Genomic DNA, 15,257 nt, shown 5'->3' with positions numbered 1-15,257 from the left:
GGGCATTATGAGAAATGCTCAATAGCTAATTGCTTTTAGGTGGGAGTCTATCAATAATGCCGATCACAGTTCAAGGCAATATCGAGCGCAATCTCAAGTGTTTGCTATATGGTAGACATAGTCTAGCTAATGAGAGCTCGTCAATAGTTTATAAAGCGAGTCTAGGCAAACACATTTAAATGCCAACTAGTTTGCTTGATAGGCCGACAGTCAGGCAAGTCAATATATAATATGACTGCAGCTCTTCAATCTATAAAAACTTGAGCAAACATTACTAAATAGTCCAGTTATAGAGTTGACTAGTTGTTGCTCTTTATCAACAGGCTCAAATAATCTAATCAATAATACTTTTATGGCGAATGCGCATTGTTTAACACTAGAGCTTAATGTTGCTGTTGCAGTGTTGGTAAACAATTTGATCATTACTGATAGCAAAAGAGTATTCCTTAATACTAGATGAGCTGATATGGCTAGTTATAGAGTTGACGAGTGTACTGTTTATCAAGACTTGGTTAATCTAATCAATATTTATGGCTAGTGAAGGCTGCAGACTAGCTGAACAGTGTTGGTAAGTAACCTTGAAATCAATTTAACATTACACACATGACAAACAAGGGCCTTGAACAGTGTTAGTAAACAGCAAAGGAATATTGATTGGCACTGGACTTGGAATCAATTAAATAGTGTTGGCAAACAGTCTAGAAAGATCTAACCCAAATAACATCTATTTTTTTTTTTTTAGTCGCTGATGTTAGATTCCTTTTAAGCACATTTATCTTAATCACTGAATATGACTAGAAAATTATCTCTGCCTCTCATATGGGATTTTTATTTATAGTCTAAGCTAATAATATTCAAGTATATTTTTATAAATTTTTTCTTTGAACAAAAAACATTTGGGGTACGCTTTTTAGCATGGCAATTATTAATCACATTTGCGGAATTATTTTTAGGCAGTTTGGTTTGAGCTGATTTATTTGTTTCTTCTCATTGTTGTTGCTTATTTTGTTGATGCGGCGCGAATGCCAAAAAGTTAATTAGGTCAGCAACTGTTTTTGTCAGTTTTCAATATTATATAAACTCATAAAGGTATGATATATCATATACATATATATTTGCAAGTATATATATAATTTTTGAAACAGCAATTTTTGCTGTCGAGCGCTTGGCAACCAATGAAACTGTTCACAATAACATATGACAATAAGACAAGTCTGAATGGGGCTAAGGCGAGTGCTCAGCTAAGAGATATCCTGTATGTAGGTTTCTTTAAGAATCAACTAAAATTATTACTTTTCCGAGTATTTGCTAATTAAAATAAATATCATTTGCTATTTATAATATCATTTGTGATTTATAAAAGCAGCTGTAAATTGGTTTTAAAATGTTTGAGGATAAATTAGACAAACTATATTATTCTAAATATCATCTATAATCTTTATTCTTCAATGTAGAGCTGAAATACTTATAGCTTATAAACATCATAAATTACTTATAGATTATACCCTTTCCTTTACGTCACTTGTAATAACTGCAGGGTATGTGACAAATAAATACAATATTTTGCCAACTGTGGAAGAAACTTTGCTTGTAAATCCATTGTAGTTGCTATTGTTGCTGCCGTCGCTCATTGTTGTTCATGTTTTTTTTTTATTTTCATTTTTTTTATTTTGGGGTATATCAAGAGCAGGTTGACAGTTTGGCAGCTGATTGACATTTCTAGTTGTTGTTAAGTGGCCCACCGCGTCGGCCGTGTGTGTATTAAGGTGTAAGAGTTTTGTTTGCTGTGATTGCAAACGCACAACGCACGCAGAGAGAAATTTATTGTCAACCGTTGAGGCTTAACAGCTGCTGCCACGCCCCTCGCTCGTTTTGTAAGGTTAAATAGAAACGCGCCGAGCGAGGCAAGCTCAGCTAGATCGACTCTAACTTGCTTAAAATTCAAGTTGAAAATACTTTAAAAGGTCAGCGGCATCAAATTATTCAGTTTAGAAATGGATATTAATCGACGATTATTTCCTGACTGCTAAATGGAAAGCAATTTAAGCATTACGGAAGATACTATACGAAACAAAAGTTCAACGCATACCAGATCTTATATAGCGCAAAGGTCATTATGCCAATATATCAACATTAATAATACAGTTCTTTGGCGCTGTGGCACAGCGGCGAACCTCATTTCACGGCATGCAAATGCGACAGGGTCATAATGATTTATGTGAATGGAGACGGTGAGGTCTTTGAATGAAAATTATGATATATCAAGGGTTGAGCGATGAGAGCGCTACAAATTCTTTTTTTACTTGAGGAATTTACGTTTATGCAAAAGAATGCGACACTCAAAAATATGAAATGCACCAATGAAAGAGAATTTATGAAAGGTGCGAATGAAAAATTTGAGAAACAGGAAATCTATAAATTATTTGGGGGAATTAAAAGTAGTTGGCTAGAAAAATATAATGCAGATAACATATATGAATCAGACTCATGCCTAATATATATAAATTTGATATAGAATGTGGGGTATTTTAATATCAGTGACACAGTTTTCTATCTAAGCTATTATTTTCTACCTATTTCCTACCTATTTATATATTTTTATTTATATTTTAGTGTATTTAGAATTCGTTACAATATTTAACTACAACCAGTTTATCTGTTTAACATTAATTTGTATGCAGGCGCCATATCGGTGAAAATTCATTCACATGCGCCAAAATTTGTGTTTGTTATGATGTTTAATTTGCATAAATCTGTTGATTGTTTGCGCCGCAGCAGCCAGACAAATAAACAATAAGCAGAAAGCATAGATTATAATCAATATAATTTTTGGTTGTTTCGGTAGCCGGTTTTTTCTCATTCTTAGATACAGGCAAACAATTTGCTCAAAAATTGGCACAAATTGCCAATTTTTTGTATGACCAAATGAATAAATCAAATTTGATTTATTTATTACGTCTAGTTCCGCGTCTGTCAAGATTTAGCCAGCAGGAAGCTGACAAATGAAACGAAAGATAAAAGCGCAATCGCCTTGTTCTGTCGTCGGACGACGCTGTCTAATTAATTTTTGTAGTTGGCATAAAAAGCCAACAGCAGCTGCCTGAAGCTGAGTTAAATGTTGAGGTGCGTGTGCGTGCCACACACAAATGAAACTTATTTTCTAGTAGGCCATAACGATAATCGCGCACAATGGAATTCAAAGAGCATACAATTGATTAGTCCACTCAGAGTCGCCTCCAAGGGCTTTGAGTGTTGATAAACGACAGCTAGATAAGTCAGAACATGCGGCCTGCAGATATATGCCTGCATATATATGTATGTATATGTGTGTGCTAATTACTGCTGGGCGTTGTTTTAGCTAATCAAAGTCTTTTGGATATTTTTATGAAATGAATTGGAAACGATATCTGCGAGTGTTGTACAAAGTACACTTTGCCACTTACAACCGTAGCTGGTATGCCGAGTGCATTTCTTTTCATATACGACCGTAGCGAGTGCCACAATAAAAGGACATACAGCGAGTGTCGCACAGTACACTTTTGCTACAACAGCCGTAGTTGTGTTGATCAGAGAATCAGAGTGCACTTTTCCCCACACAATCGCAGCATAACGAAAATTTAGTGCGCCTAGCAACGGAAAATGCGAATTGTCGTTCAATTTGAATGTTATCGAGTGCAAGTTTCGAATGCATTCGCAAATATGTGAATAGCGAACGATAAAACTGACCCACTTTAAAAGCGGCGTCTGCAGTCTAAGGCTATCGCCAGACGCCTGCCGCTAGGCCAGTTACTATTTCCATATGCTATATAGTAAGTAACATACAATAAAGTCTGGCCGAGTGTGTTGTTGTTGTTGTTCTTCTTGTCTAACACGTTTAACGAGTTACATTGTAAATGTTTATTTGTATCCGTGTGTGTTTGTGTGGTCTGCTTGTTTTTGGCAACAAACATGGCAAACAGAAGCACAACTTGACCTTGAATGTGAAATGAAATTTCTAGAGAAAACGAAACAAACTAACTTAAGAAATAAGTAGAGCATTTAGTATAGTTCATAGTCGTAATACCCTGTTAAGATAAAGCTGTGTGCGTGGGCTGTGATGTTTTGTTCGAGTAACAGTTGAAACAAATTTAATGTGAGGGAATATATTATATTTATATTCTTAATTTTAAAAATGATTTTAAATGTAACATTTTTTCTCAGTGGATTGTGTATTAAGATGAACTATACAATCCTATTACTCATACAGGGTATCTTTTAGTCTGGTCTGTTCAACACTTGGGTTTTTCTTTCGTTCTTGGCAAGTGCACAGACAAAAGCATTTATTGGCATGTCGTCACATTCGACACAACTTGCTACACTTTGTGGCATGCAAATGCATGCAGCTAAAAGCCAATTGCAACAAAATCCACAACACTTTTTTCTGGGAAAAATTGTTGCATGACTGAGTCACAGTTGTGTTGCTGGGCAGGTGAGCTCATCCGGCTTGTGAAATTGTAAGCCAAACACATTCACATTCACACTTTTTGCATTACTTTTGGTTTAGATTTCATGCGAATTGAAAGTCGCCGACCTTAACACAACAGCAACAACTACAACTACAACAACAACAACAATAAAGGCAGCAGCATCACATATGCGATTTCTATAGAACTTATGCTGGAACGTGAACTTTTTCTGTAGTCTTCTGTGCAGTTATTATATCATTATTACAAACAGCATCTGCGAATACAATGTTGCACTTTATTCCTGCGTTTTGTTTTTATTCATTAGTTGTGACGCAATCTCTGACGTCAGCAGCCTTTGACAGAGTGCGGCGCTCTCGTCTCAAGTTTAATAGAAACACAATGAATTGGATATTGTAGCGCTAGCTTTCAATTGTAACTGTCACAGTTGGTGTGTAGAGTGGGAAAATTTTAGAAAAATATGTAGCCATATTTGTTGTTATTACTCACACAATCTGACTATAGGGGTTAGTGATTGGACAGTGTTGGATAATGCTGAAGTTTCTTCTATTAGGCATGTGAAAGCTAAAATTTACTAGATTTATATTTCTGATTGATGAAGTGCATCATTCTTTATATTAATGTTTAATTGAAAATGAATATTATTTAGTGTAGAGGCAGTGTTAGGTAATGCCAATGTTGACATTGTACATTTAATTAACCAAGTAGTTTATCTATCTCTGAAAACTAACTCCAATTTAACGAAGTTCTATAAAAAAATCACATATTTTTTCCAAGTTCACATAAAGTATGTGAACCATTTCACATTTAAAACATGACATGATTATAACCTCACGTTGTCATCTCTAATGAGAGTCATTTTTTTCTATTTGTTGACTATATTTGTCCGATCGAGCGATAAACACGCAGTGGGAACGCTCGTGCCACAACTAATTAGCACTATTCAGACTATGGTCTGAGCCAGAAGCCAAGCGCGGCACATTTACATCTGACGTCAGTCCAATCAAACTGCAATTAGAGCAGAATGACAGAGTGACTAGCAGGCGGACAGGCAGACAGACAGCCAGATACAAATAGAGCTACAGATACTTGACATTAGATATGGTTAAATATATGGTCGCTAAAGCAATGCAAAATAACAAAAAAAAATAAATAAATAAATAAATAAATAAATAAATAAATAAATAAATAAAGAAAAAATAAAAAACTTGCCAAATGCAGACGACTGTTTGGATTTTCCCAATTGGGAAATTACTGAAATCTTACTGCCAGATGTTAAAAAGAATTCTTTCAGTCAGTCTAGTCTGTCTGTCTGTGTATCTGCCTCTGTTGTTATGTAAGCGCGCGCCTCTTTGTTATCATCTATTATCGTCTATTATGAGAGGCATAAAAAGCATTTAGCAATAATCATTTGTGCGCTGTTCCCTTTCCTTCCCTTATGGTTGTTTTTCACTTTCGAACTTCGAAGCACTTGCACAAACAAAATTTGGTTAAAGCCAAAAAAAAAAGAAGTAAAACAAAACGTGGCCAACGTGTTTTTTATTTTTTTATTTTTTTATCTTATCTGTTTTTTCTTCTTTTCTACGTCTTCTTCTTACTTATTATGTTGCTCTGTATCTGTTTGTGTGTGTGTTTTTATGGGTTGCGCGTCTTGTTGTTTTGTCACTGGAGCTGGAAATATACCCACTTAACCCTAGCCGAGTCAAAATAGGCTTACGAATGTTGAAAAATTAACACCATAAATGTCATTAAGTCATTAAGTTGCATTATCGTTCGCTTCTCGTTCGCTAACTCTTATCTTGCACTTGTTGTGGCTATTGTTGTTCATGTTGTTTTTTTCGCTTTCAACTTGTTTCCTTATGTCTTAAACATGTTTTCTTGTTTGTTTGTCTTGTTTTTTTGCTGTCAAACTATCGACTATTTGTTAATTATCATTAGTGTAAAGTTTAGACAAATTGATAAGATTGAAAAGCGTATAACTAGACTTATAGAGGCAGGTAAGGTATGCTGAGAGATATACATATATAATCTAATATATATAACACGATATGCAATCTTTATTGTCGCAGGGTCTTTAATGGATCACTAATAGCAAAGGTTGCTAAAACGGAAATCTAGATTTAAGTTTAAGTTTAAGATTCCATTAGATATTGGGATGGAAGAATAACAGATAAAGAGTCGTTAAAGAGAAGGAACAAAATATATAAATATATGAAACTTATTTCATAAAGACATGCGGAATATAGAGATATACAACAACATAATATGTGTATTTAAGGAATATTTAAAAATCTTTAGTTTTTAGCTTTAGTTAAGCAAACAGCACAAAAGTATGCTTTAGAATTTTCGTATATTCTATATAGACAGATATATTATAGATAGCTGTCTAGACAGCTATTGGAAATTCATCATATTGAATACTATGAAAATATATTTATTATTTACTCTACAAGCACCTCATCAATTTTCCAGCTTCTAGCCGAAAACCTTATCAAGTTTCGACTTTTGAACAAACATTTGAAATGCTTCCAGCAGTGTTGATAAGCAGTGTTGTTAAATCAATTATTAAATATTAGTCTAACCTAAAAAGCTTATCAAGTGCGTGTGCATATATATATATATACATATGATAGACTATATACATATGCATATATATATATTAAAAAAGTGATATTGAAGCCCAGAGTGGCGCCTCGACTTTGTTTAGCTTGGATTGTTCTATGTTTTTGTTTGTTTCGCAAGATTATTCTACTATTATTATTTACGCGCAATGTTCACGAGATTAGCATATGAAATTGGAACGTGTGAGTTGCGGGCTCTGTGTGTGTGTATGTATGTATGTATATAAGAAAGATTGTGATAATCGTGCCTCGAACAGTGTCTATACATAACATAATTATCATTGTCTGTGCCAGAGCCTGCTGTCTCCGCTTATCAGTATATATACTACTCTCTAATGATAGTCCACCATGGACTGCCTTAGCTGACCAAAAAAGAAAAGTGAAGGCAAAATATATAAAAACTCTTAATGCGCAAAAAAGATGACGTCATGAACAGCTTCGCCTTGCTGATTGATAAGTGTAAAAAATTTAAACAAAATAAACAATATATATATGTATATATATACAGTATAAGTACATTAAGTGTATACAAATTCGCGAATAAAGAAAGCATTGTTTAAGGAAACCAACGCCAGACACTTCCGCCCACTTGAAGGGCGTGTGTATTTGCATTATTGTTTTTGCTGTTCCTGAATTTGTAAAACAGGAAAAATGCCATATATCATATATTTCTTGTCAGCTGTAAATAAATTACCCAATAAAAGAAAAGAATAATAAATGAGCGAATATTTGTAGATAGCAAGTGACATTAAAAAATATTTTTGCAGAAGTATTTAAAACTGAACGAAACAGACGTACGAAATTTCTTCACAGCTCATTACTCATGCAAAGAAATTCTTTTCGATTGGGAATGACTGAGGGATTAAAGACTTTAGATAGAGTCTGTTGATAGATATGATAAGAGTTTAGAGAGCTAATTTACAAATTGAAAGCAAATGGGCTGATGGAAATTTATCAGGAATTTTATAAGCATATAGATTGATAGTTATAAATAGAAATAATTCCAGAGTTTTCTGCGAAAAAGCTTTGCGATTGACTTCTTTATAGTAAATATATCTCTATTTTACTATATATGCATCTATACTCTTATCTATCTGGCAAAATGTATAATATATATGCTAACTTTACTACTTTCTTATCTACTTATACTATAGCTTTACGCAGACTTTCTATAATATACTATATAGTTTGTATATATCTTATCTGCAAATACTACAAGCAGTTCCTATCGGAAGTTAAGAACTGCCAACAAAATTTAATATTGTTTTTAGAAATTAGATATAAATATTTGGGCAAAGAAATTCCTTTATAATAATAATTAAATAGTTGACTAAATTGGTGGATTTATCAGGCTTTAAAAACAATTTGCCGGAAATTTAAAATATATATTTTATAATCTCCTAGAAATGGAATTTTATGGTATTTTTAGAAGCGTATATAATCGACATTTCATATCTATAATAGAATGTAAATATTGTTAGATAGTCCTAATATATGCATTTTTAGGAGCTGTTTCTTTCGAACTACCTCAACTTGTTTTTGTTTTAATTTATTCTACCTAAGAATTTCTATAAAAATTCTGATTTTATCACTTGAAGTTAATATGAATTTAATTTGAAAAATGCTCCTCAATCTGGTCTATAACACATATATTATATAACCCATACTCTATACATATAAATTATATATTGCCTTTCAAAAGCATTTTATAGCACTTGAATACTTCAAATTATCTAATCAGAATACCCTATCTGAAAAGCTCTTTAAATATCTTTGCCTGCTCCTTTACCGACTTTCATATTTATATATTGAAATTTAATTGTGTGTATATCTCTTCTTTTTTTTGCACACATATCATTTCTATTTTTAAAGCTATTTTTAAAGCACCTGAAACGCCTATCCAACGTAAAATAATATCACATCACTTAACTCAAAGTCTCCAACAAAAAATCATGCATAATTCGATGACTTTCACTTTCGTTTTGATCGAATATATATAATTATAATAATTTATAATAAAATGTAATGAATTGAACAAAATATTGTTTTCGCCATATCATGGACACAACAAAAATGTACTTGAAGTGATTATGCTGTTTGTGTGTGTGAGGGTGTCTGTGTGTTTGTGTGGGTGTATGTTCGTGTGCTTTATGATGTTGATTATTATTATTATTATATTTTTGCTTTGGCAAACAATTTATGGCATTTATTCGAGCCGCCGTCGCTCACACACACACACACACACACACACACACACACACATTTAAGCAGAGGTCTGCCATTTTGTAAACAACAAAATTCGCTGATAAGCCCAGCACTCATAAAAAAATAAAGCAAAAGCCAAGCGAAAAAATAAATTGCTTTAAAAAAAATTGTTTTTTTACATTGTTTTTTTTTTTTTTTTACCAAGGTCAAAAGTAATCGCAGCAATAATAATAATAAGAAGAATAAGTAGTCGCAGAAGCAGCAATCGCTGTCGTAGCACGCATAAATCCTGTTTCATTTTCTTCTTTCTCTTCTTTTAAAGAAAAGTGAAACATAAATGGAAAACTTACTTTCACATGTGCAAGACAGAAGAAACTTCTCGGGCAAATAGAAAGGCGATAACAGAATCGGCTTTGGGCTTTTTATCTCACTTTGCTGCGCTCTGCGTTTGATTGGCCCGAAAGAAAGTGCAGACGGCAATTGAATTGACCCAATTGTCCAACAATGGTCAACGACAGCGTCGGCTTCTGTTTCTGCTTCTGCTTCGACTTCAACGACAATCGACTCTGGAGAGTTATAGATTTGATTTCAAAAGGAAAAGTTGATTGACTGTCGCAGCACAACTGCTGCAATCAACTTTAGCTTTGGCTATAGCTGCATGCAACATGTGGGTAGAACCAAATGTGTGCCAAGCCAAATTTAGTCAGATCCGTTATAAATGAGGCAAATGAGGCAGTTAGAAGGCCACAAATCAATGCTAAATTTATGATTGATTGCTTGATCAGCTGACGACAATAGAAATCGCTGAAAGACTTTGAAAGTTCTTTGCATTAAACTAAAGAAAGATAGCGGTCAATAATAACGTTAACTTGAGATTGAACTTGAATGACTGATTGATTGATGGAAAATGAATGAATGAATTGTGTCCTATATATCCAAGAGCTAGAAAGCTGAAGATAATTATGTTATGAAACTAAATTGCAATTAAAGATTCATTTAAGATTCATTTCAAGTCTAAACATTTTATTTTGATATAAGTAAAACTAAAAAGTAAAATGAGCTGGTTTGATTGATTTGTTGATTTGACGTGAACACAATTTGTGATTGAATAATGATTGATGACCAACATCATCACATCTAACTAACAACATCCAGACATTGTAGTTTGTCTTGTAAATAAACAATTAGACGAGCAGAGAAGAGAAGAACTCAAACAACAATTGTTTACGGAACTAAGATGTTTGACCTAATACTGCATCAGAGTTTATAAAAATAGAGTCTTATGGCTTTCCTAAAGCTGTGAAACTAAGAACTGAATATGAATATGACAGCTACATTAATAAACATTTTAATAAATTGATTTATCATCCACTATGCTTAATTTTAATTGAAATCAAAATTGAGATGTTTTCAATGGCCTAATTGGCACTCATAAAGTGAAGTTGCGAAAATTCGAGAATATCATAAAAATTCCACCAACACCTATTGATAGCATGAATATGAATGAATTTGTTGCGTATCGATAGCAGAAATTTAAATGGAATTCACAATATGCTGAAGCCCTGAGTCTGATATAACATATAACAATGCATGGCAACATATAGCATAATCCTATTATAAAAGTAAACTCAATTTAGTTACATAATATCTTATGTAGCAATGTGACATAAAAAGCTCTTGTTTAACAGCTCAACTAGTGCAGTTGCCAAGGGATCAAATGGAAGAGCGACTAAGAATAACAGCTAAACAATCAAGGCTATATATAAATCATATTTACAGTAACATGTTTTGCGTGGGAGTGCAGGAAATTCAGCTCAATCAAAAGCCGCCCACAACAGCTGCTGGCCCGCAGTTCAATTGTTGCCTGGGATACATATTTTAACAAAGAGTTTGCAAACAGAAAAAAAAGAAGAAAAATACATAATAATCAATTGTTATCTTCTGCTTCTTCTTCTTCTTTTTTTACTTTATTTTTGCTTTGAGCTGCTGTTTTAATTGGGTCTAAAAATAGCTGCGTACTTGTCCATTGATATGTACACAAGAAATATACAAGAGCGCGTCGCATCCAATTCAATTGAACTAAATTTGCAGACAATGAGAAGCGCAGAGTAGAGCGATTGAGCGTGTGCGTGAGGTCTTTGGCCACCACACTCGAGTGTTGTACAATCGTTTTGTTGTTGGCGTTTGGAGTGTTTGCTTTGCTGATAAGTGCGCCCAAAATGTATAATTTTATGGATTATCGATCAGCTTGAGAGCTGATCTGAAATCTTGAATTTTGTTTCAGAATAACAATAATTTTGATGTCACTTTTCACGGTCCCCTCAACCGAAAACTTTGATAAGCGACATCAAAACAACCTGAAAGATTGCGTGTGCTTATCAATCGGGACAATAACATTGCCTACTTAAACAAATTATGATTGAAGACAAGGATTTTCGACTCTATAAATAGAACCGACGCACGTATACCACTTACCATAGCCTGTTCGATTTTGTTGTCAATCGCAACTGCGCTTGTTCCAGATGCACTGCAAAAAATTACAGATAAAGTTGGATTATTAAAAAATTAAATAGATGAGTTAAAATACAAAATTTTGTTAGTAATGTAAATAATATAAATATGTTATAAATAATATAATATGTTATAACAACCCTGTATAACACAGTCAAACTGTTATATAGATATTATCGCCTTGAAAGTTGCTATACCCATTGACCGAATATTTATTTTTATGGCTACCCTTGCAATTTATTTTTATAATATTTAATTTGCTCTTTTATCTTAAAATCAAACGTCAACAATTAAAAACAAATCACGTGATTTGGGATGCGATTTTTTTTTTATATATATCAGAAATGTCAGTTCAATCCGCAAGCTAAATAATTATGGCATATTTCATATGGCCTTGTGCGTATTGAGGTCAATATAAAAGACAATAAAACTTCCTGAAATGACTTTTGGCCCAGTCGGAAAAATAAAAGCGCCGCCATGCCAAAGCGCAATGTCAAATACTCAATTAAATTGTCAGTTTTTCGCAAAAATAATAAAAATAAAATAAAAGTATGCCAAAATGAATTTGTGAATGATAAAACTGAGATCCATCAAATAGATCGCCCCATCAAATGTTACCACACAAAAGACTCTTTAATGCGTTTGGCTCATTAAAATGATTAAATGAATGTACTCTATTCGAAGTCCCCGCCAATGCCCCCTTAACGGTCTGTCAATTCCAATTGCAAATGGTTTAACATGTCAGTGGAGCAGCTGGAAATAAATACATATAAGTATATATTTCCTTAATTATTGAGTGACCAAACAAATTGCATATGAAAGCATTGTCCGAGTCGGCTTTTAATTATGCAACACTGGCAAAAAAAAAAAAAAAAAAAAAGAAACAACTAGAAAACCAGAAATAACCAACTCTGCAATTTGTATACGAGTTACATAAAAGCTAAAACTCGAATTCGATTTGAATGATTAAAAGAGGGGGATTTAAAGAGAGAGAAAGAGAGAGAGACATATAGAGACAGAATTCAAATCTAACTTAACAGTTTCTAACTTAAACGTTCTCAGCACTCGCTCAGATTCGTGTTCACCTTGAGCAAATGTTTTGGGCCAACTGGTTTTTCACACAGCTCCATACCGAAATGAAACAATCAATTTAAGCCAACAAATCTCAAGGACTTTTAGCAATTGGCGAACGCGTTAATAATAAAATATTCTTAATTTGAATTTACTTAACATATTTAGCATTGAGTGCGTTGAACCAATGCAGGCGAGTCATATGGGTTATAGATCAGGGTCTGGCTGGGAATAATGATAGAGCGAGCTTTAGAATTCGCAAGCAATTGATAATAAAATTGTATACATTTAGACGAGGGTTAATTGAAAAATTGCCGAACTAATGGTTACTTTGATTTTGTTTTTGATATCATGATACATATATTATTCTGTCTTCATATCTGCCTTTTTCTAAATTCAATAATTTTAGAAACCCACCTCGGTAGAGCTAAACGTCTTAACGCTAAACGTATTGCGCTCTTTCACACATCATCGTCACTTATCGAAATTGGCAATAGTTAAATGTGTCATCAAAAAGATGGCTCCATTCGATATGAGGGTAGAAAATCGACAATGAGTCAAAATCTATTATTGGAAAATTCTCGCTTGCATGGCAACTTTTTGCAACTATTTTTGTTTTTGTTTTTTGTGCCCTTTGTAGCAAGTCAAAGGTAAACTCACATTCCACATTTGATGAAATAATTTGGTGTGGGCCTAATGAGTCAATGGAAAGCAATTTTATGAATGAGCTACTACTTTGGGGGAAACCCAAAAGGAATCCGATTGAACTTTGTTAAATTATTGGTAATGCCTGATTTTTAAGGTAAAATAGAGTGTGATGTAAATTGAGTTAATAATATAATAATAATTAATAATAATTACTGTTACTCAGGGTACAGTTTTTCTTTATACTGTGTTCATAATAAAAAATACATTTCCATTTATATAAATATACAAATATCATTTCTCTTATAGGCTTAAATTATTAACTGCATTTATAAAATGAAAATGCCCATAATTTTCGTCGACAATTCAAATTGACGTATTTAAATTCAATTTTCACAAATTTTCCGAACTTTGTGCATTGTTGTGAAATCAAAAAAATGCACAGGCTATGAAAATAACTTTAAAAATAACTTGATTACCCTTATTTATGTGCGCAGTCATTGAAGTGATATAATAAAGAAGGCGCCTTTATGCTGTTGAGGCATGCAAAATATTTAAAGACGGGTCGACAATAAAATGAGACCAGATTAATGATGTTTCCATATATATAGTATATATATTTCATTTCTTCATTTGTTTCTTGCCTGTTCTTAATGGCTTACTCAAGTCCGGCTGAGCCTCGGCTCGCCGCGGCTGAGTTCCACGACATCGACAAGGACGAGAGGCGAGAGTTTCTTCACCGTGCGGCGACTGCCCTTGTAGGACTCACTCACAGATGTGCCCAAGATTTCGCACAACAAACAGAACAACAACAATATAATCATAAGCGACAGGCGAGTAAAAGTAAAAGTCTCAGCCTGGACGACCCCTCACGTTGAGTGCACTGACTCACGCGCACGCCGTGACTTTTGTTCTCTTTCTTTCAGTAAGCGCCAATAAAATATATAAACACATACATGTGTATATGCACATATATATATATATATATATATATATATATATATATATATATATATATATATATATATATATGTTTATATTATATACTATTTGCTTCTGTATGCGTGCATTCCCAATGTCAATGCGGACAACGGTCAATGGCTTTGTACATCGCATTTGATATAAACGAAAAGCAGAAAAAACGAAACTTTTTTGCTCAATAACTAAAACAAATACAATTACAAAATAATCTCCACAAAAAGCATATATGAATACGTATGTATATACACTTGAGCTATTATAAGAGGGATTTTCCAGCACGCAGTATAAATTATTATTATTTAGGTTTATCCATTTAGTAAACTTCGAACTGCATTGACATTAAACAAATATTTTGTTAAAAGCTTTTGTTAAAGTACTTCATTTTGGCAGACAGGCATACCCTTACTAAAATGTATAAATAGCACTTAAAGCTCCCTAATCATTAATAATGATCATTAATAATTCGATATTTATCATTTATCGAAATTGGGCCTTCATCAAAATGCTCCACGTCATACGTGAAACCTTATTTATGGCATTTGCCTTTTGCATTTAAATACTTTCATAAATTTCTATAAATATAGAAATACTAGACGTCGCCATAATATATACTCTACTTTTTGTCACCCATGTACATATTGAAATGGAAATCAAAATCTTATCAATTATAGCCGCTTATAACCGGCTAATCTGTCTGTCAATCGAAACTATCAGCCAGTGATACAGCTAGGTGCTCCAAACGTCAACTCAGATCATTAAC

At 33.3% G+C, this 15,257-nt stretch overlaps 1 protein-coding gene across 11 annotated transcripts in view; it reads right to left on the bottom strand.

Annotated features, from left to right (window-relative positions):
• Positions 1-15,257, bottom strand: part of bun (TSC22 domain family member bunched) — a 135,299-nt gene that overhangs the window by 17,992 nt on the left and 102,050 nt on the right. For all 11 annotated transcript variants that reach the window (XM_089463519.1, XM_089463530.1, XM_089463527.1 and 8 more), the window contains one exon: positions 11,765-11,816. In XM_089463519.1, coding sequence (XP_089319645.1) covers positions 11,765-11,816 — 52 coding nt within the window. Of the gene's footprint in view, positions 1-11,764; positions 11,817-15,257 lie in introns of those variants that run through there.

Source organism: Drosophila arizonae, chromosome 3, assembly GCF_054131065.1.
Source record: "Drosophila arizonae isolate 15081-1271.41 chromosome 3, UAZ_ARI_1.0, whole genome shotgun sequence".
Classification (NCBI taxonomy): domain Eukaryota; kingdom Metazoa; phylum Arthropoda; class Insecta; order Diptera; family Drosophilidae; genus Drosophila; species Drosophila arizonae.
This window is presented reverse-complemented; position numbering and strand designations above follow the sequence as displayed.